The sequence below is a fragment of the Balaenoptera ricei genome, chromosome 11, assembly GCF_028023285.1.
Source record: "Balaenoptera ricei isolate mBalRic1 chromosome 11, mBalRic1.hap2, whole genome shotgun sequence".
NCBI classification, from domain to species: domain Eukaryota; kingdom Metazoa; phylum Chordata; class Mammalia; order Artiodactyla; family Balaenopteridae; genus Balaenoptera; species Balaenoptera ricei.
Genome location: NC_082649.1, coordinates 43971359 through 43998984, shown reverse-complemented (window position 1 = coordinate 43998984; position 27626 = coordinate 43971359). Strand labels below are relative to the sequence as shown.

Here is a 27626-nt window from a genome sequence, read left to right as displayed (position 1 = left end):
CGTGTATTGATCATCTATTACTTGAAGTGACCATAATAAAGTTTGTTAAATATGAGTTATAATGTTCATTTAGATGGAATTTTCTGAGAGTTTTAATCATCACAACTAAAAATTTATAGTTTTTAGACTGATAATCTGAGAGTCGGATTCTTCCTGACTTTTGTGCATGTTTCCCCATCTATTTTCAAGTGATAGTTCATGACCTACTTCAAACCTAGCTGTTAAAATCAAGAAAGAAATGCAATTTAAGAAATAAAAGAATGGGATTTCCCTGGCGGTCCAGTGGTTGAGACTTCGCCTTCCAATATGGGGGTGTAGGTTTGATCCCTGGTCAGGGAGCTAAGATCCCACATGCCTTGGGGTGAAAAAACCAAAAACATAAAACAGAAGCACTATTGTAACAAATTCAATAAAGACTTCAAAAAAAAAATGGTCCACATCAAAAAACAAATCTTAAAAAAAAAAAGAAATAAAAGAATACATTCAATACTTCATTCAAAGTAAATCTGTCTGGCTTGGAACTTGACTTCATTCCATTATAATCAATTTACTACTGTGAACAATTTTTAGATTGCCTTTAGGAAAGTTAATCCAAGTGTTCTTCTGTTAAAGTAACCGTGTTATTTAGGATGCCTGATACAAAGGAAAAATACCTATAAGATGTTTCTGGGAGAATTTACTTTGCAAGGCAGCATGGTGTGACCTACCAGCAGACTATCTTTTGAAACATAGTTATACAGCTTATTCAACTTGGGTTGTTATACATAGAAATGATTTGATCTACAAGAGATCAGAGTCCCATGACATCTGACTTCTCTAAGCCCAGAGGACCTTCCAGCCCCTCAGGCCACCCCCAGGGGCTCTAAGGGGCTGTCCACTTCTGGGTGGGGGGGCACCTGATGCCTTTCATGTTTCCTGATTCATCATTAGTGGTCCATTAGGCATCTTGAAGTGACACCAATTTTTATGCCTGTATGTTTCTATAGCAAATTTTTAGCACACCCTTTGTCTTATCTGGGAAAGCCTCTGATTTTCAGTATTTCCAAGTTTCATGTGTTCCTCATTTTCATTCTCTTTTCTTAGTCATCATCTAGCCCCACTGCCACCTACTACTTTAAGTGAAATTGCAGTTTTCCACAGATCTTCCAGTTGGCGTGCCTTCTGAATCTGCTTTCCATTTTCTTCAGAAAATCTGGCAGGAGGACAGGACACACACACACTCTTCCATCCTTTTAGGGCTCTTTCCCCTGGAGGTGGTTCCTTATTCACATCAGGGACCTGCAAGTGAAAAACAGAATCCCTAGCAACACCCTGAATTGTTCTTCCTTTAGAGAATTTCTGGCCTGGGAAATTGATAGAGTTTTAATTAGTTCAACGGAATCAGAACTAAAACAGATGAATCGATTTTACTATACATCTAACTGAGACGTATTGGCTGTTTTTGTGAGATGCTCTCTGGAAAGTTTTACAGATTTCCATCAAGCAGACTTACCTGTGCAGGAGAATCTAGTCTTCCCATTAGCCAGAAATCGGGTTCTTGGAGCTGAGAGTTTTGTTATAAAACTGAAACAGAGGAGAAATTTGTGTGTGGATAGGTGGGTAAGTGCTTATTCTAAGATAAAGTCGGTCATCTGCTTCAAGTTCTCTCAATTTCCAACAAACATGACATGCCTATTGCAAAACCAGGTTAAATTAACTATGGTATCCCATACTTGGACTTTTCATGGCATTATAACTCTTCAGTATTCATAGAAAAATATATTTGTCACGGGGCTGTGAGCCCCTGTATGAGGCTGGCTTATTTATTCTGTGTCCTTAATGTCAAAGGGAGTGATTAAATTAATGACTCTCTGGGAATGATTTTTATATGCAAACACTTCACAATGAAGGTTAATACAAACTAAATTCTCCTTTGGAATTCCACTGTCTAGCACAGTGCTTAATAATAATGTATTTTTTATTTAACATTGAAAAAAAAAGATTCACCCCTCCTCCTGATTAACCTATGTGGAATGCCTTTGTTCTATGTGAAAGATCCAGGCAATTCCCAATTTACAAACAGCTGCCTTCCAAAAGACCTATCCATGCAAGTGGCAGCTTCTTCTCCCACTTCATAGCTGGAGGAACATTTATGGGGACAAACTCCCCACATTTGATCTAATCTTAAATGTTAGATCTATGAGTGCAGAAGTGGAAAGAAAGCATTTTTTTCCCCTTTTTTAGGAAGGAGCAATTTCTTAATAACTTATTTTCTCTGAAATAACATTCTTTCTACAACTGTATTGATGCCCTTTGTTTCACCCTGATAATTCTTCTGATTAGAGACTCCTTTGGCTTATCAAAGTAGCCTCTGTCTAAAATACAAAAGCATTTGGGAAATTTCAGGAGCCTCTGGGCATTCACATTTTTATGTTAATTTTCCCAAACCAAGTGGATTCCTTCTAGCTGAAGAGAATGTTTGAGTTTTGAGGGAGGGAAGAGGTTGGTTTTCGAGAAAGGAATAGGTCTTAGGTCAGATACTTTTGTGGAGGCCAGTAGTTAGTCTGAAGGCACAAGGGTTTTGAGAAGAGAGCTTGGAAACATGGGATTTGGACCTAGGAGGCATTTGTTTTAGATGAGCAACTTAAAATATTAGCTTACTTTTGCAAGCATTACTGTTTCTCACTTTAATTATTCATATTTGCACACTTGCAAGGCCATGTGCAGGGATGTTTTAACTTAGTCCATGATGTTTCCATTCCTGTCAGCAACTCAGAAATCCTGTGGCACAAAATCAATTCATCATAAGTAAGAACTGCTTTTCAGCTGAATACTTATTTTTTAAAATTGCAAATGTTTGAACTAAATTAGAAGAAAGCAGATTGAGAATTTAGTCACAGTTATATAATTATAGGTCATATGTCTAATTTGATGTATTTGGAAAATTTTTTCCATGTTAAATTTGCTAGCTCTCCCTGGGTAGGGTTCTGATCAGTGTATGCATTTTGATTTGGGCAGAGAGAGCAGTGTTTAGGAGCATGGAGTCTGGAGCTGAATTGGCTGAGTTCTCACCTCTACTGCTGCTTTGTGACCTTGGGCAAGTTACCTAACCTTCCTGGGTCTCAGTTTTCTTATATGTAAAATGGGAACAGTAAAATTACCTGCTTCGTGGGGTTATTGTGAGGATTAAGTAATTTAATACATGTAAATTTCTTAGAGCAGTGCTTAGCGTATAATAAACAGTCAGTAAAAGTTGGGTGTCAGATTTTATTACAGTAATAAAATTGAATTTTTATTCTAATTGGGCTTCTCTTCGAAAATCAGTTAGGGTTTTACTTTATTCTTCCAATTTTATGGAAACAACGGCAAACCTACCCGAGTTTTTGCAAATAAACCAGTAAGACAATAGTCAAAATAACCAGTAAAACCTACCAGAAATAATAGAACCTGCAAAAGAGATTATTTTCCCTCTTGGGGCTGTTGACCTGTTCCTTAAGAAGTCACATTGGATTTATCTTGTGGGTGATTTTTTTCTCTTGGAAACTTAGTTTTGATTCATTTAAAATATTATTGTTAAGTATATTTTGTACTTTTATGCAGCATAAAAACACAAATCCGGTTTCTTCTCATGCCAAAACTTTATTTCAGCCTCATCATCGTAGAAGTTAAAGCCTCTCAGATCCTTTTGATGTCCTAGATTTTGCTGATAATTAATATTCTGCAAGTAAAGAGGTCATTAACAGGAGGTTGGATCTGATTGGAAATAGTCAGCAAATAGTTATTGAACTTCTACTTGGTACCCAGCATTGTCCAAAAAAGGTGAAAATTTGACCATGTTTTCAAGGAGTCTCAATCCAAATGATAAATGAAGACCCATCAAGGGAAAATTTTGAGAAAATTCTTGTTATGAATAAATGATCAGTGATATGGGAGCTGCTGTAGCATTTCAGTAGAAAAAGACATCAGGAGAAAATGCAGTAACAAGGAAGGTGCAGTGATTGGAAATTTTGTTATATTAACTCAAATGGAAAAGGAAGAGTCTTCCCAGGAGAAAAAAAAGAGATCGAATCTGTTGAAAGGCAGTGAGGCCAATCTGCACATGTTTAAAGAGAGATGGCAGGGAGGCCAGAAATTAGTGTGGAACCTCTCAAAATAAGAAGAAAAAAATCTAACACCCTAGAGAACAGGAATGCTGCCCCCTTAATGTCTGGCTGACACTGGGTGCCTTTGGATTAGAATTACAAATTGTACCTCTTCAGCAAGAAATTACATGTTCCTGCGTTATTTTTCTCCCTGGATTTACAGCTATTCTTTTTCTATCTCTTTTAAAAATGGCATTTCCCTTCTTCTCAGCCCTTCCACAAGCTAAACCTCTTGGGCAATCGTAGGTGAAAAACCCATCCTTTCTTCATTGGGTCCTTGATAGAGTTCACACAGTTCTTTCCATTTTTCCTGTTATGTTTCAGGAACAAACCTCCCTCGCCAGTAGCCTGAAGTAGAATTTCAGATCAGCATATTTGGCTCTGTGCAAATACCCTTAGCACTGGTGTTCAGTTAATGTATAACCACTGTGGTATGTGTGAATGATTTCTTGATGTAGATATGAAGCACTGTTGAATTGAAATCAGTTGTCTGTCTGTAGTAGTTTATCAATACTGATGGCCGAGACATGATGTTTTTTGGTGAAATACCCCATGTGGACCTCATGGACTCCATAATACATGGATATGATATTATTATTATTTTTATTATTACTACTACTATTATTATTATTTTGGCTACACCCCGCAGCTTGTGGGATCTTAGTTCCCCGACCAGGGATCGAACCTGCACCCTCGGCAGTGAAAGCAAAGAATCCTAACCACTGGACCACCAGGGAATTCCCTCATATTATTTTTTGAAGTATTTCTTAGAATTAAATGATAAAACACCCTCACTTCACAAAAAATGTTGCTTTCATTGCCTTTTTTCATGGGTGGTGACCATCTGACTGATCAGTACTGACCGTTGGGCCTGGGCTCATTGCCAGGCTGTAAGGAATAATGTTCCTTGAAGGTCTCTGGTTTGTGAGGGCAAAGGTCCTTTTTTAGGTGTGAAATGTACTCAGGGACTCTGGGGGTTGTGCAGAGTTCTTTGGCTTGGGCCTCGCTTTCATGAAAATATTCAAATCTAGAAGTTTATCATTATGTTAAAATGAGATTATAAATGTAGGCAGAGACACACTGACTGGACTGAAAGAAATAACTGTTGTGCAGCTGTAAACTTGAGTCCCACATGGAAGATCACATAGCCTATGGGCTGTTTTTTAAAAAAATCCTTTTTTTTTAAGGTAGAGATTCTTGTTTTTTATTGAAGTATAGCTGATTTATAATTTTGTGTTAATTACTGCTGTACAGCAAACTGATTCAATTAAACATATATATATACATACACACACATATATATACACATTCTTACTCATATTCTTTTCCATTATGGTTTATTACAGGATATTGAATATAGTTCCCTGTGCTATACAGTAGGACCTTGTTGTTTATCCATTCTATATCTAATAGTTTGCATCTGCTAATTCCAAACTCCCAATCCATCCCTCCCCCACCCCCCTTCCCCTTGGCAACCACAAGTCTGTCCTCTATCTATATCTGTGAGTCTGTTTCTGTTTCATAGATAAGTTCATTGGTGTCATATTTTAGATTCCACCTATAAGCGATATCATATTAAAAAATAATTATCAATTGAATTATTATATCATAGGTCATGGATATCTGTAGTGTAACATCTAGAATAGAATTAAATCTATAGATTTCTGAGTGAAATACTACTGTCGTTGAAACCATAGTTGTTCTGACATTGCACAGTTTGTTCAGAATTCTAAAAATGTCTCTTGCTATAAATACTGATGTTTTACATCAGTGAAAAGTACTTCCCTTGTTATACCTGTTGTGCTCACAGAATTAAATCCCTGAAAGTTTTACATAATAAAAAGCCTTTAATTTTTAAGGTAGATATGATATCATTTTTCTAACCCTATTTTGGGATTTCCATCTTTGTTTGTTTATTTTTTGTTTGTTTGTTTTTCAATATACAAAAAGCTGCAAATAATGGAATTGGCTTTGAACCTTGATGGGCTCTGGCTGAATCAGTGTGGTTGGTTGTTTTGGACTGAGAACTTTTTTTCCTCTCTAGGGTGACCCTGGACAGCCTGGGAACCCTGGATACCCTGGACAACCTGGTCAAGATGGTAAGCCTGTGAGTACTGAAAGCTTAGTCATCTCCAGTACTGGGATTATAGGGTCAATGTAACATTGCACTGGGCGAAATTCAACAGGCAGGGAAGACTTTACTCAAGACTATTGTAATAGGGGAGAGAGGCTCAACTCCACGCAGCTGAAACAGGGGGAGGGAGGGCTCCTGAGGGCTGCGTGAGCTGGGAGAAAAGTACTGGAGGACTTTGAGGGGAGATTGATCAATGGGATGAGCAAATGGAGTTATTCCTGAGCATGACAAATGTCTTCCTCAAGGTTAGGCCATCTGTGTTTGCTACTTGGCACCTGTCCAAGTTAGGGTCATCTCCTCTGTTTCCTTAATGGGTGTTGTGGTGCTGTTTCCTTAATGGTTCCATTTCAACGGGATGGCTCTCAGGTCCTGGAGAAAGACCTGGGTTGTAAAACTGGCAAGAAGCTTTTTAAAAGATTTACATCTCAAGGGGGCAGATAAAGAATTTACGATTGATTTTCAGTTTTCTAAAGTAAATGCTGTAGGAAAAGGGAGATCAGGGGTGTAGACTTGGGAGGAAGGCCGCTGAAGTTTAGTCAAGCTGAGGGCCATGTTAAGGCTAGCTTGGTCAATGGAAGTAGTGTTCTAGTCTCCTTTTAGCTATCTTCACAACTGCATACATCTTTGCTACATTAAAAAATTGCCCAGTGAGTTCTCAATATCAATGAATATACGGGCTCAGAAATCCTTTTATTTTTTTCCCTTTGTGTCTTAAAGTTTTCAAGTTAAAAATCTTTCCAAAGGTGATGTTATTTTCCTAAGAATATATGCACTGGAGTATACTTATAATCTGACTTAAACAAATATCCTCTAAGGTTCAAGAGAATTTTAGGGATATTTATGAATTAAGGAAACAAAGCAAAACCACTTTAAAGCAACGTAGGCAAATTTTTACAGGTAAGTCAGCTTGTTTATCACAGTAAATAAACATGAGGTAATAGCTTTTGAATGTTAAATAATTGTCGCCAAAAAAAGGTATCTCCTGGGAGACTTTATCACAACATGTTAACTCTTTCCATGAAGCACGGGAAGGTTTATATACTGTGTGTCAATAATTTTCAAGGCACGAAAGAACCACAGGCCTCATATTAAACCACCAACACCCCAACCATCAGGATAGAAGGGAGTTGGTTCAGTCCCTGAGAGAGGTTTGCTGACAAATTTAATACAAAAAATACAGCCAACTTTCGAAGTGACAGTGTGTTGGCGCCTTTCACACCCGTGTTGCATGGGAAAGGGGTTAAATATACAGGTGAGCCTCTCTGAGAGAGATGTCAAAGAAAGGAGTCTGAAGAGGTGACAAAGTGGTGGCCAGCTTGGAGCTGAGGAGCTGCCAGGAGATGGGGATGGTGCTGTTGAGCCAACTCAGTGGGATTCACTCCAAGTGTGATGGATCCATGAGGGGGCCTGCAGAAAGGAAGTGACGTGGTCTGACTTACTATTTAGAAAGATAAATATGAATATTCTGTGGACAGCAGATTATATGTGTCAACTGAAAAAATGCACAACCTAAAAGTTGAGAATTATGTTTTATTTGGCGGACTTTCTGAGGACTTCAAGCCTGGAAGGCAGCCTCTCAGAGAGCTCTAAGGGACTGCTCTGAAGAGGTGAGGGAGGGGCCAGGATATATAGGGGTTTTTGCAACAAAGATCAGGGAGTCCAAACATCAAAAGATTACCGTTAATTAAAGAAAACCAGACATCTCAAGTTAAGGGATTTAGTGCTTTTCTATGTATGGGAAAATGCAAGAGTCCAGGCTCATTGAAATCATTCCTTTGATATGCCCCTCAGCTATCTGGGGTCAGTGTCCTGTGTTTTCCCACCCTGAGTCTCCTCAGGGTACATCATTGGGGGTGGCTGCAGTGGCTGAGGGCTTGATGGTGGGCATCCTGTTTCTATCCTGAGTTCCTTCAGGGATTACAGTCTGGGTGGTTGTAATGTGATGGCTTGATGGCTGCAACATCCTTTGTTTACTGATAGGGCAGGTGGCATTTTTCATTCACATGGGGCAAGAGTGGGAGCAGGAGAACATGGAGGAGGTTATTTCAACATTCTGAGTGAGAAGTAAGGGTGGCCTGGATTAGGGCGATGTGCTGGAAGAGGGGAGAAGTGGTCAGAGTCTGGAGTATTTTTTAATGTGAAGCTGAGAAGAATCACTGTCAAGTTAGATGTGAGGCATGAGAGAAAGTGCCAAGGAAGCCTCAGAGGATCTTAGCTTGGGCAGCCGAGTGAATTGTGGTGCCATTTCCTGAGCTGGGCGACACTGGCAGAGATGTAAGTTTTTTGGGGAGACATCGAGAATGCATTTGTGGACCTGCTGAAGGTGTCTCCTAGGATATTAGAAACAGGAATCTTGAGTCAGGAATGTGTTGGAGAATGAAAACACACAGTTAGGACTCTGTAGCATGTGGATGTATGTAAGCCTGCCAGAGCCGATGAGATCATTCAGGGAGTAAGTACAGATAACAGGAGAAGAGAAGGGGGCAGGGAGTTGAGCTTAGAGCTCTGTTACAGAGAAAAATAGGAGGAGGATCCAGCTGAGGAATTTGGGAAAGAATAGTCAGTGAAGTAGGAGGACCACAGGGAGGGTGTGGAATCCCAGAAGCCAAGTGCAGAATGCATTTGAAGAAGGGAGCCATTCATTGTGTCACTGCTGCCATGAGGTTGATAAAAATGAGCTCTGTGCCTAGACCATTGGATTTCCTTGATAGAGGTCATTAGGGACCTTGATAAATGGGGTTTCAGGGAAAAGCAGGATTAAACAATGGGTTCAAGAGAGACAGTGGGAGATAAAATGGTAACAGTGAACATAGATACTTCTGAGGGGTGTAACGGGGAACAGAGAACTGGAGCAGTAGCATGGGGAGAGTGTGGGATAAAGGGTTTTTTGAAACAATAGGAGATGTTAGAACATGTTTTTATGATGATGAAAATGAGGCAGAAGGGGAAAATTCGGTGATTTGGGAGATAAGGGATATTTACAGGAAGAAAATCCTTGGGTAGGTAAGAGGGCATTGGTTCCAGTCACAAGAGGAAAACTGTGGCCTGGATAAGAGTCTAGGCAGTTAAAGCTTCAAATGGGGGTTAGAGGGCCAAGCCAAAAAGTACAGAAATTGTTAGGTGCAAGGATAAGAAGTTTATCATCAGATTGATTCTATTTGAGTTGAATGAAATGAATAGATTCCAAACCTAACATCTCCCCCTTTTGCCTTTATCCTCAACTCCCATTATGTGCCAACACTTGCCTTGTCGTTTCTCTTATAACCCATCCCTTTCTTGCGATAACTGCAGGTGTCATGTGACCTTGGTGAATTCCCTCACTGCAAACCCTTCATCCCGCTGAAGATACTGCCCGAGGGCCTGGGGGAGTTCTGCCCTGATCATACTGAGGGGGATGGGTTTTATGAAGATGAGCCCTCTGCCTGGAGACCCCTTCCATGGGACATGCTCTCTCTGTTGCTGGCAGCTGCAGTGCTGTCTCAACTCCAAAGCAGAGACACTTCACATTTCGACTTGTCACCTGCTGGCCTCTGGTGATGACATGGAGCTCCACTGACAGCACTGCCAAATTATTTAGGCTTTTGTCTTTCTAGTGGTGCAAAGTCCTAGGCAATATTGAGAGGTGAGTGCCTTCCACAGGCTATCAGCTCTAGTTTGCCCTTTTTGCCACGAATGAAGTACTGGAAATTAGTTATAATTAGCTTGATACAATAATCATGGATATTATACTCTGTGACTCTCATTTAAGCTATAGTAGGCTCATTGTCTCATCTCATTCAGTACATGTATATTTGTGTTTTTGTGTGTGTGTATGTATAGATATAGCTCTGTAGTATCTGACATTAGATGTTAGATGCTATTAGGTAATATCTGATGTTAGAGAAAGAAGAAACCTACTGTAGTAGACAGAATAATGTCCACATCCTAACTCCAAGCCCTGTGAATATGTATGGTACCTTACATGGCAAAAGGTACTTTGAGATGAAGACATTTTCTTGGTTAATCTGAGTGGCCCAGTGTCATCACAAGGGTTCTTATAAGAGGGAGGCAGGAGTATCAGTCAGAGAAGGAGATGTGGTGGGTGATGGAAGCAGAGATGAGAGGGAAGCAGCTGCGAGCCAAGGAATGCAGGCAGCTTCTAGAAGCTGGGAAAGGGAAGGGACAGATTCTCCCCTGGAGCCTCTGGAAGGAATTCAACCTCCCAGTGACACCAAGAATTTAGCTCCCTAAGACCCATTATGAACTTCTGACCTCCGGAAACATAAGTATGTGCTGTGTTAAGCCACTCTGTTTGAGGTAATTTGTTACATCAGCAGTGGGCAACTGATACACTACCCCAATCCTGTTTACCTAAAGGGATGACTTTTTTCTTAAATATCTCCCCTTTCCCCTGTCTTTTTCCCTCTGCAGGAGATAAGAGGTTAGGTGACCAGGCAGGAAGAGAAAGTGAGCCTGGGAGCCAGAACAGCTGAGGGTCATTAGTGTGTGTCCAGGGCCAGCGCAGTGGGAGTGGGGCAGTGTGGGTGGGGCCTCTGGCTGGTGATTGAAGCCATCTGGCCAAGGAAACTTGGATGGAACAATTCTAAGGGAATTCTGCTTTGTTTGGATTTGGCTCTGTGCAACCCCCCTCAATCAGTAATTTGAATCTTTTTCACATAACCAGGCCAAGTCAACTGAAGCTTTAAATAGGAAATTATTCCACTCTGGAGAAATACTAATTTTCATAAGGAAAATGCCTTCAACCAAAATTAAAGAACTATTTTCAAATCCTTCCACTGCTTTCTAATTTCTCTATCAGTTAAATAACTTCTCTCAGCACAGTGTCTGAGCATATTACTATTTTACTATTTTATCATTATCAAAAAAGAGGCAGAGGAAATATTTATATATCCTGTTAGGTACTTCAGAGTAGTACAGCTATTAAAGGCACTGCACTGCTATGACATTGATTTTTTTTTTTTAAGAAGGCCATTTATGGAAACATAATAGGACTATTTTATGATTTTGTAGAAGTTTGTATTTTTATGGTGCTCATTTCCATCTGTTTTCTGTCGTCATTAATTACTCTTCATGAAGGAAAGTACTTCCCTGAACCCAAAGACCCAGCTAGTTGTTGGAGAGATCTGGGGCTGTTTTGCCCTCTTCTTTGCTTTTGAAAGTTGGTTTGCTTTTATGGGCCTCAGTTTTTTCATCTGGAAAATAAGAAGGTTCTCTCCAATGCTGATTTTCTAAGATTTCATTAAAGTCATATTTGTTAAGAGAGAAAGGTGGGCTAGACCAAGCTTCAGCATTTTGGAGATGATTTTCATTATTGGCCTTAAGAACTGATTCAGGAAGACTGACCATGCTGAAGACTGAAGACTGACTCACGTCTACTTCCAATAGACAAGAGTGCACTGGTCAACAGGTCAACCTCAGTGATGCAGTGCCCCCCTCCATCCCCACACCCATCAGCGTGCCCCTGGATGGTCCAGAGATGCCAGAAGGGGCCTGCTTTCTCTGTGGGATTAAACCTTGTAGAAGTGGTAGTCAGCACAGGTGGGGAATTTCAAAGTTACAGGGCCTTCTCAAACCACACATAGAGGGGTGGGGCAGGTACTCGAGATGAAGGTGTAAGGTAGGTGGGAGTAATGAGGGGCCTCCTAGAGCCTTCAGGCCCTTGTGACCACTTGACTTTGGTTTCAATTGGAGTGAACTCAGGAGCCATGGGAGGGTCTTGAATAAAGCTGTGATGTGACATAACTTATTTGTAAAAGAAATGACTCTGACTTCTGAGTTGAAAATAGATGTTAGGGCGATGAGGGCAAAAACAGGGAGATGAGGACAGGAGGCTCTTGAAATAATCCAGGAATGAGATGAAGGTGACTGGCGTCAGGATGGTAGGAGCGAGGGGAAGGGAATTGCCTACACTCTGGGGATATTTTGAAGTTAGAGCCCCCAGGATTTACTGATGTATCAGATGTGAGTTTGCAAGAGAGCAGTCAAGGGTGACTCCAGTGAGATGTGGTAGAGAAAATCGGGGAAGGGGAGTCAGGAGTTTGCCTTTGGATAGATCAGAATTTTATGTTAGATGTTCAAGTAGAAATTGTAAGTGGGTGATTGAGGATAGAAGTCTGGCATTCAGAGGGAGTTCTCTTTGTGAACTGTCCTTTCTTGTATTTTGCATCTCAATTAATGCACTTCTTATACATTAAGATAATGAATCTTTTGCTATAGATGTTGTCAATAGTTCTTCTCTCTATTTGGTTTACAAATTTGGTTTTAATTTTTAGAAAAGTAAAATTTCCCCACAATTAAATATTTTCTCTTGCTGTTTCTTCCAGTGTTCTTTTTTTGAGCATTCGATACTCTATGTTCATTGATTTAATATGATTTTCAAGAATTTTTGATTCTTGATTTCATTTTGGGAATTTATTTTGGCATTTGGGGTGACATGACGATCCAAAAAGCTCTGGTCAACTTGGAGAATGGCCATTCTAACAAACTGAAATTCAACCAGAATATTTGTCTGTGAGACAGTATTTAAATTTAACCTTGTCGAAAGAGGAATTAACATATGTAATGTGTGGCCTCAAAGGCTAATGCAATTTTTGGTCTTCTTAGTAATATGTGATGTATGTATTATGGAAGACTACAGTCCTGCTTTTGCAGTGTTGGATTTGGTTTGGGATACTACACTTTAGGAGTATGTAGGATCTGGAATTCATTCAGAAGAAGAGAGTAAACTCAGAAGACAGCCGGGTGGGGAGGGGGGGCACAGTTACTGAGCTTCAGGTGTTATCCCAGCAAAGATGCTCTTCTCAAATTCTAAAATCCTCCAGAATGGTGGCAGAGAGAAGGAGGAAAGGGAGGAGAACTAGGCTTGCAGAGTAAGTTTGACGGGGGGTGGATAATTAGTAATAGAACAATAGGACCCAGCAGACAAGCTTCTTATGCTTTCCTCTTTTCAGACTCTGAATTGAATATGGTAGCAACTGTGGACTCAATCTTTTAAGAGCTGTGGGGGTTTGGGGGCCAAGTGCCATGAAGATGAAGGACCTGGAAAATGGGATACATTAGGATACAGGCCAAAGAAATGGCTATGATGTAGCTTGGAATAAAGACTAACAGGAAGTGGCCTCATTATGAAATATATGAAACATCCTTCTAGAGAGAACAGTTTCCACCTGAACTCACTTCCCTTCAGTCTTGGTTCCTTACCAAAACTGCTTATGGTCTCCCTGTCTCCCGCTGCCATTAAACAACCCCCCCCCCCCCGCCCCCTGCCACACACACCTTCTGAACGTCTCACTGATAGATTAAAATGTGGACCATTTGCATCAAATGAAGTATCCACTGCTTGGGCAGTTTATCTTCCTTTTTTCTAATAAAACGTTATTTAAAACTCATCTCTTCTATAAAGTTTTCCTAGACGAAGCTTAGTGGATTAGCTACTTCATTTTCCTTCAACACATCCCTTATGTAAATCTCATATATGGATCTTTCCATGTTTATGTCATGCGTCTCTTAAATAGATTACATTATATTTTATATAGGTAGTATATACAATAATAATAATATGTGCATAATCATTACATGTATATGAATGCTATCTGTATATTTAATTAAATTATTCAAGGAATTGTTTGGTGGCACATCTAGCACTTGTGATTTTAAAGGTCAATTCATGCCGGCATTGTGTCTTCTTTTTTTTTTTTTAATTCTATTCTTGTCTGCTTACATTCTTTTTATTTATGTATGTATGTATGGCTTTGTTGGGTCTTCGTTTCTGTGAGGGCTTTCTCTAGTTGTGGCAAGCGGGGGCCACTCTTCATCGCGGTGCGGGGGCCACTCTTCATCGCGGTGCACGGGCCTCTCACTATCGCGGCCTCTCGTTGCTGAGCACAGGCTCCAGACGCGCAGGCTCAGTAATTGTGGCTCATGGGCCGAGTTGCTCCGCGGCATGTGGGATCTTCCCAGACCAGGGCTCGAACCCGCGTCCCCTGCATTGGCAGGCAGATTCTCAACCACTGCGCCACCAGGGAAGCCCCATTGTGTCTTCTTTTGATTGTAATCTATATGAATGCAGGGCTGTTTCTACTATTATTTTTAGAGCCCTAGGTACTGGTGACTGGTTGGACTCAATATTTATATATTTGCTTATTTATCTATTATTTCATTCATCCACTCACATACTAGATATTTGTTGGGTGTTCTTCTAGGCTAAGGGAATATAGCAGTGAAGAAAACAGAAAAAATATCCTGCTGTTTTGAATATCACATTCCACTGGGGAGAGACAGGTAATAAATTCATAATTATAAAATAATAAATACGTAAATAATATCAGATGGTGGGAAGTACTATGAAAAAGATAGGACAGCAAGAGAGGGAATGAGGTTTAGCTATTGGTCATCGTCCTTCGAACATAAAGCATAACTATAGAGATTTAGGGTGGGAAATAAGAATTACTAAGAAGGTATCAGTTACCTTAAAAAGCTGTGCATTCTCCTTTTGAAATAAGCTTAGTATAACTTTAAGTGTAACCTCACTCAGGGAATGAGGCAGTTTAGCTAAGTTTAATTGCATCTGTGAATCTGAGAACAGAACCGTATCTGCAGAGATTACTTGTCAAAGGCAGGCAGTGTTTTCCTTTCATGTGCAAAGCTCAAGTCTGATTGTGTGACCCCCTGATTGAGTGGCTTGGATAGAGATCAAAGTCCTTCATCAGACCCACAATGCTGTGTGCATAGCCTCCATCCTCCCATTTTGGTCCTGTTTTGCAGGCTGCTTCCTCATGCTCTCTCTCTTCTTTCTTCTCCATGGATGTGTCTCATCCCGTCACACTGCAGGACACGTTGAAGGGCTCCCTCTGCTGCACTGTGCTTCCTTGACTGTTCCTTTGAGCCTGTGTCTTCTGGAAGCTTCCCCTGACTGCTACCCTTTGACCCTTATGGCATCACAGTTCTTCCTTAGATCTCAGCGCAGGTGAAATTTTACAGATATTCATGTGATCTATTACTCAAGTAATTTGAGCAATCAGTTAAACCCTATAAACTCCTTGACTCATAGTTGGGTTAGGTGACAAACAAACTAGTTTCTATAGTAGATATACCTGGAAAGACAGATTTATGAATATTCTTAGAATTTAGTTGTGTAGACTTATAAACTCTGCCAATGCCTAGAGGAATCCACAGTGCACATTAAAAGTATACACTTAATTTTGGTTACCTAATTACCCTGGCTGGGTACATAAGAGTCTCTGTTGGAACTCTGGGAAACATTGAAGAAAATTATGTAATAGTATAAAATTTAAATCACCTTCTTATATTTTAAAAAGGAGAGTGACATCCAAAGAGATTTCTCTAGATTTCATTCTCGTTTTTAAGTTTAGAATATTTAAAGGAAACCAACGACTCTATCCTCACTACTGAAACAAATCTGTACATTTAGATTGGCAGAATATTTTGGTATGGTTAGAACTGGGCTCAGAAGAGATTGTGACCCTTGCACATTTGATGATTTTATTTTCTTAATTTCCTTTTCAAAGCTATACATCTTTCCTGGAGCATCGGAACTCTGAATCATGGAAGAAAGTAAATTGATTCTGTATTCTTCAACCCTACAATTTGGCAGCGAGAATATTTTTTTCCTAAAAATGACTCATTTACAAAGAGACTTTGTGTGAACATGGAAAAGACTTACATACTCTCAGAAATCTTGCAGTTGGGGGTAGGGTGGGTATTTGGGCCTGCTAATAATTGCAAAATGGCAAAATTAATGTTGAACAGTATTAGTTGGTCACTGATCATGTGAAAGCTACAGTTCTACAAGAAAAGACAGACACTTGTATATTCAGAAAAAGAAAAACTCAGTAAGCTATATAAAAAGCTTATCATTTTTCCTGTTTCAGGGCATTTTTCTTGTTTTAATGTACCCTGCTATGAGTCAACCAATGTTTTATTTTTTGCTCCTCTCGGAAAGTGTTCTGTGTTGTAATATTCCTCCCCATTAACCTTTATTTTCCTGATTTTTAGTCCAAAATTTGTTGTTCTGAATTTCATCCAATTTCTTCTGGTGATTTGCCCTGGGATTTCCCAGCTTGAATGTGGTTTTGGTTTTTCTTTATTTTGTTGCTAATCACGCTTCCTCTAACTTCTAAAATAATCATTGAATATCTTGACACAACTAAGTTTTCAAGAATGCATCTCATTGTACGTTAAGAAAACAACAACAAGCTGGTTCTTATAGTGTGGGAAGCATTGATTATTCCTGTATTGCAGTTCTTCTAAAGACAAAGTAAACAGGGCCATTAAAAAATACACAGAGACCTTGTTCACACGTTCAGCATTAGATCTGTATGCATGCTGAAGAAAGGTTGTCATGATGTGATGCCCAGCCATGCCATTCTTCATGCTCTAACGGTGGCCATTAAGACTACAAAATAACATTCTGCAGAAGTGTTCTCATGGCTTTGCACAATAGTCACTGAGTCTGAAGACAAGAAAGAAGCTCACCTTTACTGAGTTCCTTACGCCTGCCAGACTTTTTCACCTGTGAGTCCATTTGTTTCTTTTCAGAAGCAAAGTGGGTATTATTATCCTAGTTTATGGTGAGAAACTGAGGCTTAGCTAGGCAAGATGACTTAGCCCAAGTCCCACAGAAAGTCAAGGGAGGAGGAAAAATTCAGCCCCAGGTCTTTTCCAATTTCAAAATTCATTGCCTTTCCACTTCACTGTGTTGCCTCCCAGGATTTGGGGATGTGATGAGTCTGCCTGAGGTCACATTATAAGTCAGAGGTGAGCTGGGAACATTGTTTGGGGCATCTCCACATTGCTTTAATCCATTAAAATATGATGTGTCCTCTCTAACAAATGCAACACGTTCACTTATTTCTTCTTCGAAGGGGAGAGATGGCATGGCAGCTTTTGATCCTCTACAAAAGATTAACTTTCTGAAAAAAAATTAATAAAGCAGATATGACATTTGGCTTAACTTTTGAAAAAACTGTGAAAGCAAATAATTCATTAAATGTGAACTTTTCTGATGACCAACCATTTTGATACATAGTAACTTTCTTTTGAGTAATTTTATGAACATTCCTTTCCTCTGGGTCTTCAGAATTCTAACCAATTTAAAACTAGTCTGGCAAACGGACTCCCTTGAATCCAATGAATTGTTCTAGAATCCTAAGATTGGATGTGCCATGATGCATTTTCTGATAAGAGGGTATTTCCATCTGCTCTGTCAACTTACTTGTTATGCAACTTTTGGCAAGTTCTCAGTTTCCTCATCTGAATATTGGGATAATGTAGAACCTACATTAAAGGGTGGCTATGAGGATTAAGTGAATTAACATATATGAAATATGTAGTCTGGAACATGATAAATACTATATAAATCATTGTTACTATTATTTATTCCAGTTACAATAGCATGTTGCAAGTCATGTCAGACAATCCAGAGAGTGCACATGGGTTTTGAAGGATCTAAAGAACATCCTAGGAGGTGGCATTTATAGGTAACCTGGTTCTGTGTAGGCATCTGCTAGCAGTGACAGCTGAAATACAATTCTAGGCCCATCTGATTCCAGAGTGAAGGAGATTCAGTGATAACTAGACTGGCAGAGATACCAGGCTGAACAAACTGTGTAGCTTGATTTTCTTCTTTCTCCTCACTGATCCTGAGAACGTGAGCCACGCGGTATTACTAACAGTTTCAATTTGCAACCGGAAGCAGCTCAAGCAAACGTGGTTCCTTGGGGAGAGTTTTTTCACACTTGCGTGCAGCATGGATGACTTGGAAGTGAATTCTTCCAACGTTTGATTAACAAAATATGTAGCAGATGCTCTGTTCAATGCTCTCTATACCTCTATAGAGATATAGAAATAAATGATACCTGGTCCCTAATCTCAAGGGAACATAATCCAGTGACACAGAGACAGTGCCAGCCCAGAGAGCAGATGATGAGTTTGAAAATTGCAGGTTGTTTTGTATGGAGTATGAAGAGGTTGGTTATGAGACTCGTTCACAGTGAAGTAAAATGTTTGAGGATGGGACCAATGGACTCGAGAAATATTTGAGTTTGAGGAATATAGGAGAAAACATAATTCTGTGAACAACTGAATGGGGAAAGGCTGATGGTTGGTTATGGAAATTATATAGTCATCCTCATTCTGGGAGTAGCTGAGAGCATTTTACAAAATGAGAAATGCAAGTGCATATAAAAGGAGAAAAACAATAATCTAAGACTGATCTTTCTGGGACAACCATTAGTATTGCTATTATTGTTAGTACAGCTAGCAAAGAATAGTAAGAGGAATATTTGAAAATGGGACTGGAAAAGCAGGGCATTCTGATGTTTCTGATGTTTAACTGAAATTACAGCTAAAAATGTACTGACAAGTGGGTGGGTGAATACAAAGATCCATGCAGACACCCATGAATAGCCACATGGAAACGAAGGTTTTAGATTCAAGAATGAAGATGTTATTGGAAACATTAATGAGATTTGTGTAAATAACTCTTGACAACAGAATACTGTACCCAAACAGTAAGATCCAAGGAAGATGGGATGTGAATAAGAGAGGTAAATGTTTGCCGGTGCCAAGTGGTCCAAGTCAACCCGACATTGACCCTGGTAAACCTAGATAAATGTTGAGGGACTGCAAGTTTGTTTTGGAGTTTAGTTGCCGTGTGCTGAGTGAAGATTGAATACTTTGCCTCTGTCTGAAAAAGTTGTGCTGTTTTACCAAAGCTCCAGATTCTGGAGGGATGCGTAGGAAGAAGTGGAGATGAAAGTGACCTCAGCAGATGGTTCAGCCTTGGAAGGTGTGGGGACATGTCACAGCCATGTTCGGGGGGTAAACTTTCTAAAATGGGCAAACCAAAGGCTGTTATAGACTTACCCTGAAGAATAATATTCATTCAGGTGTAGTTTATTCCAGAGGTTAACTCGGATGGCCATAAGGTAGTTTAAAAATGTATTACATTTGTTTAATCCTCCAATCCTAGATGTTTTTCTTTTGAATACATTGAATATGTTTCTAATGTGCAGAACATTTCTCCAGGAACTGTGAACATTGGCTCTCTATTTCCCTCCCAGAGCCTGCCTTTTAATCAAAGCATTTCTGGATAATTTTATTGAGCTAGAGATATTTCAGACCTTTTTTCCTAAAGACTGAAGGATGTGAATTCCTTATTAAGCATTCTGCCACTTTGTTATTTTGGTTTCTTAAACAGTCACGAAGTGAAGTCGTAAGGTGTGAGAAATGTGAGAAGGAATGAATTCTGAAATGGAGGGCTGCTCTGTGTAAATATGATGAAATATTAATTACTTCTTGTTTCCTCTTCTTCAGGGATATCAGGGAATGGCAGGATCACCAGGTGTTCCAGGATCCCCAGGAGTACAAGTATGTGATCTGTATATACATATTTTAGAAATACCATTTCTAGTGAACCAAAACACCTAACTAACAGAATTTTATTTTGTGGTTAATTTAGGGAGCACGAGGACTGCCAGGTTATAAAGGAGAATTGGGGAGAGATGGAGAAAAGGTAAATACATACAAGCAAAGGTGTGTTCAGTTGTTTTAGTCACTCAAAGACAAAGGATGCAATCTGTGATGACTCCCATTCAATAGTGTTCGTCTTGGTGAATTCCAAGATGTCAGCTCAGAAGTGGTCGTTGGCTGATCAAGCTCACAGGAGGCTTTTATCACCAGATCAAAGTGGTTATCACTAGATGACCACTGTCAGATGGTACAGGTATTGGTATTGTCCTGGTACCATGTTCCTTCTCTGTGATTAAGCTCTATAGGGAGCTACCTTCTTAGAGGGAAGAGCATTATGTGAATGGAGTGTGTTCCCGTGTTAGCCGCAGACAGCCATGTGTCCATCTCCACAGCAGAAATCTATCTTAGCCTTACTGGACTTCTTTCTCTTGTAGGGATTCAGTGGGTACAGACAACATTTGTCTGATTTCCTTTTTTACAGCTCTGAGATTTGCCATGTTCTTTAAATATGTTCAATATTTTAGTACCTCCCCAGGGATCTAGTCCTGCATCCAGGTAGCTGGTCCACGTCCAAGATGCCCATTGGAATTTGCTCGAATCCCCATGATGATTTGTTAGCTTAATTCCTAAAGCACAGTCTTATTTCTACGTTTTTTGAAGACCTTCTGTTTGCTCTTGATAAAAACCTGTACTAATTTTCTAGCTCCAATCCTTGCAAAATGATTGCCTTTTAAAAATAGTGTGCACAGCATTCACACCTGAGAAACACTGATCTTGACTCCATCTATTTTATGTTTTTATGGTTGCTTATGCTAGTTATAGAAAATTGTAGCTGCTCAAGTATCATCTCTGGATGGACCCCTGGCAGATCTCATGATGGGTCTGCTGCTTTCAAACTGTTTGATCTTGGCACATGACTTGATGTCTTTGAATCTTATTTTCTACGTTGACTCTGGGGATTTCTTTATAGCTTTGTTGTAAGGATTAAATGCGATAATATATGAAAAATACTTAGTGTGGTCCCTGGCACAGGGTTTTCCTTAAATAAATGCCTGTTGTTTTGTTCTGTTTTACTTATCAAGGAACGAGGTTGTGGTTGGTATGTCACATGGGGTGGGCTGGCATGTGTCATGGGCAAGAAATGTTAGAGCAAACAGAAGGGTTAGTGTCTGGAAAAGAAACAGAGAAGATGGAATAGGTCAGGGCAGCTCTGTAATGTGGGGAGAGCCAGGGAAGGCAGAACAACAGCAATAATTGATAGAACTCTGGAAGAAGTGGTACAAAATCCTCTTGTCTCCTCAGTGGCCCTGGGCCTCTATGAATCTTTTTAGCCACTGGCAATCTCTGCCTATTTAAAATGATGGAGGTGCATCTTAAGAGGTGCTGGAGAGCAGGCCAGGCCCACAGGAATGGAGAAGTCTTATATTGTTATGCTCTGGGGGTATCATGAGAGACCTCCAACCTCCTCTAGGAGAATGGGGGATTCCACTAGGAAGGTGTGGATACCTGTTCCTAGGAGACCACATGTCAGGCACCTCACCCACATTCTAGTCTACAAGATTGTTGCTGTTGCTTTAACATTCTCACAAGTAGCCTGATTTGGGGATGTGAGGAATATATAAAAGTATGCTTGTATGAATAAGTGTATTTAGGAATGGATGGATGAATACATTTATTTGTTTTTGTGTTGACTTGGGTTTTAGAGACCCAAAATAAAAAGGAGGCTTTTTATTCATTTATCTTAAAAGAATTGGAGTAAAATACTTTATTTAAAAGTAAAGAACAATAATCTATGAAATAGAAGCAGACTCATAGACATAGAGAACAGACTTGTGGTTGCCAAGGGAGAGAGGGATGGATTGGGAGTTTGGGATTAGCAGATGCAAACTATTACATATAGGATGGATAAACAACAAGGTCCTACTGAATAGCACAGGGAACTATATTCAATATCCTGTGATAAACCAAACTGAAAAGAATATGAAAAAGAATTATGTATATATATATATAAAATCACTTTGACATACACCAGAAACTAACACAACATTGTAAATCAACTATACTTCAATAAAACAAAAATTTTTTAAAAAGAACAATACTTCTATTAGTCACATCTTAAGGTAACTGCTCTATCGTTTTGGGTCATTGCACTGTGTTTAAAATAGAAGTGGGTGACTTTTACAAAGCCACACATTCTATTAAAGAAGATAAGATGAATAAGACGTATGTTTATGTAAAGTTCTTTGTTTTCAGTCCAGTGGTGATTTCATTCAGTGTTGTTCTCTGAAGTTCATTGCTTGGGTGTCAGCTCTGATTGACATGGTCATTGTGGGCCTAAAATCACCACGTGCTGCCTCTAAATTCCCTCCTTATATTCCTTCTGGATGCAGGGATTTCTTTATTTAGAGCTACAATAATTTAGTGAGTTAGTTAAAGGCGTTTCCTTGGGTGTTCCTCTAGAATACAATTTGTTAACTTTCAGAAATGGGAAGGTTGAAAACATACCCTGGAGATGGCCTTGACTTGTGATCGCTCAGGGCATTTTTTCCAGGCATCACCCATGGCCTTTAGGGGATTGTTCCACATGGTAATGTTCTCTGTTAAGATATTTTCCCAGAATAATTTCCATTTTGTGGATTTCCACTGAAACTCCCATAGGAGTTTCCACTTAAGATAATTAAAATTATATGCACTTTCTTGCTGACTGTAACATTTGTTCCTCACATATCAGGAAATAGAATGTGTATAGATTTTGCATAGGGTTTTTTCCCCTGAATTTACAAAATTGAAAGGACCCTTTATCCACCAAATTGTCTTCAACTGGTAACTCATTTTATAACATGCTTTAAAGATATTCCTTGCACTCTAAGAAATACTTTAAGTACTTCAAAGAACTTCCTCAGCTTTAAGGAAACCTAATATATTTAAATCGTGTGGAGAAATATATTTTGTTAAAACTTACATTAAGGTGGGTTGGTTGGGTTTTATGGGTTTTCTAATTGAGTATTTCTAATTGGTTATATAGGTTTTGTAATTGAGTATGAAACGTTCTATGGCAATGCAATTCTGGAGACACAGGAAGTATTAATAATTTTTTTAATCTAGCCAGATTTGTACCAACTCATCACTTGGTTTCTCTGGGTTTAAGAAATAAAATATATTAATTCTATCTAAGATACATTTTGTTTAGTTTCTTCATTACAGTGTTAAACATTTGAATTGTCCTTTCAAGATCTCACTGTCCCGTTGCTCTCAGCATCCAGAACAGAGTATCATGTAATGAGCGAGCCTTTCTTACATGAATAAACCCCATTATCTGCACTTTGAAAGGCAAAAGCTGAAGTGATGTTATAGTGATATCTATTACATAGTTGGTCATAATCAAGGAACTCCAATATATATGTTGAGAGAACAGTAATAAAGGACCAAGCTGAAAAGAGTTATTAGAGAATAATATGTAAAAAATTTAACATGCTAGTGCCTTTATTTCTTGCAGAGTTCCTGAAGACAAAAAAAGAGTTTAAAAAATTAAAACAAAGCCAGTAATGACATAAGAGGGAGAGACAGAACTAACTTAGGGAAGTGGCCATCTTTCTCTTATTTCTCGAATAGGGAGAGTAATCTACCCGTGTAGCTTTCTGATAGCACCATGACCCAAACACGGGGTTATGTGTGTGTGTTTTGCAGGATGGAGAGGCTTAATGCAGTGACAGGTTCCAGGCTGTGCCCTGATTTCAGACTGCTTCACCTTCCTAGTCATACTTCTTAATCTCTTTAAACCTGGTTTCCCAAATCTAGAAAGTGGGACTATAAGTATTTCTTCATAGCCTTGCTGTAAAGACTAAATAAAATCATGCATGTACCTAGCCAAAGTTAAACACTGTTAGTGGTGATGACGATGATGATGATGGCGATTTGTAAATGTTTCCGAAAATATCTTTAGTTTATCCCTTATTGTTTCTCGCAGTGTTGAAGTGCCCCTTATGAAGCAATCAGACAGGAATTCCCTAAACCTCTTCCCACCCCACTTACCCTCTTTGCTGTGTGTGTACCTATATTCCACCCTCTCTTCTGTTAATATGGATGAACTGTCCATGTATAATGTCCAGCCCTCCTCTGTGCTCTGGGTCTCATCCTTCTCCATTACTTTGTGTTATTCATTAGCCCCTCTCTTCTGTGTCACTAGTTTTTTCTTTCCATTTTAAACAAATTATTTTATTCCTGTCCTAAAGACGCAGATGTAGAGAATGGACTTGAGGACACGGGGAGGGGGAAGGGTAAGCTGGGATGAAGTGAGAGAGTGGCATGGACATATATACACTACCAATGTAAAATAGATAGCTAGTGGGAAGCAGCCGCATAGCACAGGGAGATCAACTCGGTGCTTTGTGACCACCTAGAGGGGTGGGATAGGGAGAATGGGAGGGAGACACAAGAGGGAGGAGATATGGGGATATATGTATACATATAGCTGATTCACTTTGTTATACAGCAGAAACTAACACACCATGGTAAAGCAATTATACTCTAATAAAGATGTTAAAATTTTTATTTTATTGAAATATAGTTGATTTACAATGTGTTAATTTTTGCTGTACAGCAAAGTGACTCAGTTATACACACACACACACACACACACACACACACATATATACACACATAGTCTTTCTCATATTCTTTTCCATTATGATTTATCACAAGATATTCAATATAGTTCCCTATGCTCTACAGTAGGACCTTGTTGTTTATCCATTCTCTGCTTAATAGTTTGCATCTGCTAATCCCAAACTCCCAACCCCTTCCTGCCCCACCGCCCTTGGCAACCACAAGTCTGCGCTTTATGTCTGTGAGTCTGTTTCTGTTTCATAGATAAGTTCATTTGTGTCGTATTTTAGATTCCACATATAAGTGATATCATATGATATCTGTCTTTCTCTTTCTTACTTCACTTAGTATGATCATCTCTAGTGTTGCTGCAAATGGCATTATTTCATTCTTTTTTATGGCTAAGTAGTATTCCATTGTATATGTACCACATCTTCCTCTCCTCCCTTAATAGAGTTTTTTATTGTAATATTATTAAATATAAATGTATATGAGTTTAAATGTATGTGTCAAATATATATACATATTTGTGATAAGCATAGCAATAATTGATATATTGGTATAATTAATGGTATAATTCACATAATAAATAATAAAATATTATTAAATACATATCTATATGCTCTTTTTTTCTAATAAAATATTTTGTTTCATCAGAATCTGGAGAAATTGTGAAATTGTTACAAGCAGGGATTTTTCAGAAAACTTTCCCTCCTTCTTATGGAAGGAGTGGTACCACATTTTCCTTCTTTCCTACCTCCTTTCCTCAGAGGCTTTTCTTCCAAAGCAGCAGGGCCTCCCAAAATGTTCTCTAAAGTCAGGCTTGGTTGAGCATCCCTCTGTCTGTCCATGTGGTGCTGACCTGTGTGTGCTCAGGTTTTCACTACTTCTGTGGACGTTTTTTGCAAAGTTTTGATTGTTTCCTGATCTTTCAGCCTCTTTTCTTTTAGGGCCCTATAATGGATTCAGCATCTCAGTTTATGGTGATGAACCATTCATTCTATGTCCTGCCTCATTTCTTGGCTGCTCTGCTGCTTTCTGTCCTGTTTCCTTTTTCTCCACTGGCATCATTGGGAAACTTACAACTTTTATTGAATTTTTACAGGATGCTTCATCTTGGTTCTAAACTCTTATTTCTCATCTTCATTTTGGGTGTGCTCTGTTTTATGGTCATTGATAAACTGTGGCAGGGATCGTATATTAGGAGCTTAGGAATCTACTTTTTTCCTAGACCTGAGTAGTCCAATGGTGATGCCCAAACCCAAGGGGAAGGCCCATCGCACGTTAGAGAGGGAACATTTTAGTAGATTTAAACACTTCTCAGGAAATCATTATTTGTCCTGGTCCTGTGTGACACTTAGTGGTTTTTAACTGAGAAGAGAAGGAACAGGAAGATGTGTAAGGCTTTTGACATGTTGGGTGCTGAAGGTGTTTCCTGTTGTGTGTACATTTTTCTGTTTTATTTTTAGACATGTCTTGTGTGGATATTATCCACATGCATTGCCTATCACATGCTGTCCTTGCAAAAAGTCCTATGAGGTTAGTAGAGTAAGTCATGCTCTGCCTGTTTTACATTAATTGTAAAGTAAATGAACCCTATTGTACAGTTTTGAAACTGAGAAATGAGGAACTTCAATCGTCTGCCTGAAGTTACTCAAGGATCAGGGGTTGAAATAAAATGTCTGGATCTCAGTCTGGCTTACTTTTCTTTTCTTTTCACCATATTTTTCTGCTTTGGCCAGAATTATTTTTAACAATGTGATTTCTTCCTCTTTTGCTCTATGCCTGCACCATGAGAAGGCCCAATGCCTGTGAGCAGCTGAGGAGGGGGAGGAGAGGGGGGAAGAAGGCGGGGGAGGAGGGGAGGGAGGAGGAGGTTGGCTAGATGAGTGATAGTTTGCACTGATTGTGCCATGACCGTGGATTCATGGTCTTACTTTTGCATGTGTACCTGTGAGATGTTTCCTCCATGTCTCAAAAATAAAGGCTTTAAGAAAGAAAAAAAAACTCTCTCAAAGGAGGAGGGATAGTTCCCTGTATATTGTAGGTCATCAAACTTTTAAACTGCAAAATCTTTGCAGTGAAAGTCTTTGGGGCATGTAGTCCCATATATATGTATGAATTATATGCTATGCTACTGAATAAAAGATTATGTGCATTGAAAACACAGACACACTGAGAAATTTTGAAAGAATGAGATTTTTAAAATATTAGTTTTCATATTCTCTTGCTACTCAAATAAATAATCTTGACGTAACTTTGGAGACTGAGACTCTAGATCAACCTGTGAAATTGGCAGGCTTATCAAAGGCTTGTTATCAGTCAGGAAGCTTCGAGGCAACCTGGGGAAAATGGAACCAACTTACTGCAAATCTTGGTTTCTCTTTGATTCTAATCTCTTGTAAACTCAGTGGGAATCAAGAGTGTGACTCCTCAAAATAATTTTTTTAATTGGAATTTTCTTGGAGGACTCAAGAATGTTTACTATATTTTAGAAAATGAAAGTATTTGCATATTCAGTAAATTATCATTAATCACAAGCAAGACATCAGCTAGGATAGAGTAGGTTATGTTGCAATAACACACAAATGCCAAATGCCAATGCCTTAAAACAAAAAAGGTTTATTGCTCATCAAATTGCACAATTATTAGCAGACTCAGGCTAACAAAAGTTTCACCCTCTAGATTATAACTAATTACAGTAGCAGGTCCCTAGAGAGTCAAAGAGTGGCTCATAAACCACTTCCATTCATCTTTAATTAGCTAGAGCAAATTTTGTAAACCACACCAACTTCAAGAGTCAGGAAAGTGTGATTTCCCCCCCCCCCCCATATGCTTAGAAGTAGAGAGAATCTGAATATTGATAAATAATAATCATGTCTACTAAGACGAAATAAGAATGCATCAAGAACGGATTATTTTCAAAGAGATTGGTGTCTAATAAAGCACACAACACATACAAAGTAACTATTTTAAGAGAGTAAATGTTAAGTGCCAAAGATGAGAGTTGAATAAAACTCTAGGAGTTGAGAGGAAAGTTGAAAATTCAAAAAGGCTTCGTGAAAGAAACTGTAAACCGAAGGTTAATCATAGATACAGACTTATAGGGGCTGTTCTTACCTAATTTAAGAAACCTCTAACTTAGGGAGACTGTGGTTCCTTACTGTACTTTGTGTGTGCGTGTGTGTGTGCGCACAAGCACGCGCATGTGTGTGTGTGTGTGTATTATCAACAAGACTGTATGAACATCTTTGTATATATTTCTCAATAACTTT

General features: G+C 39.1%; 1 protein-coding gene across 3 annotated transcripts in view; it reads left to right on the top strand.

Moving 5' to 3' along the window:
- Nucleotides 1-27626, top strand: part of COL21A1 (collagen type XXI alpha 1 chain) — a 193059-nt gene that overhangs the window by 79501 nt on the left and 85932 nt on the right. Inside the window, exons 1-4 of one of the 3 annotated variants that reach the window (XM_059938998.1) lie at nt 6187-6220; nt 9547-9877; nt 19591-19644; nt 19736-19789. In XM_059938998.1, coding sequence (XP_059794981.1) covers nt 19603-19644; nt 19736-19789 — 96 coding nt within the window. In that variant the 5' untranslated portion in view covers nt 6187-6220; nt 9547-9877; nt 19591-19602. Of the gene's footprint in view, nt 1-6165; nt 6229-9546; nt 9878-19590; nt 19645-19735; nt 19790-27626 lie in introns of those variants that run through there. The other 2 variants (XM_059938999.1, XM_059938997.1) reach the window with 2 other exon arrangements.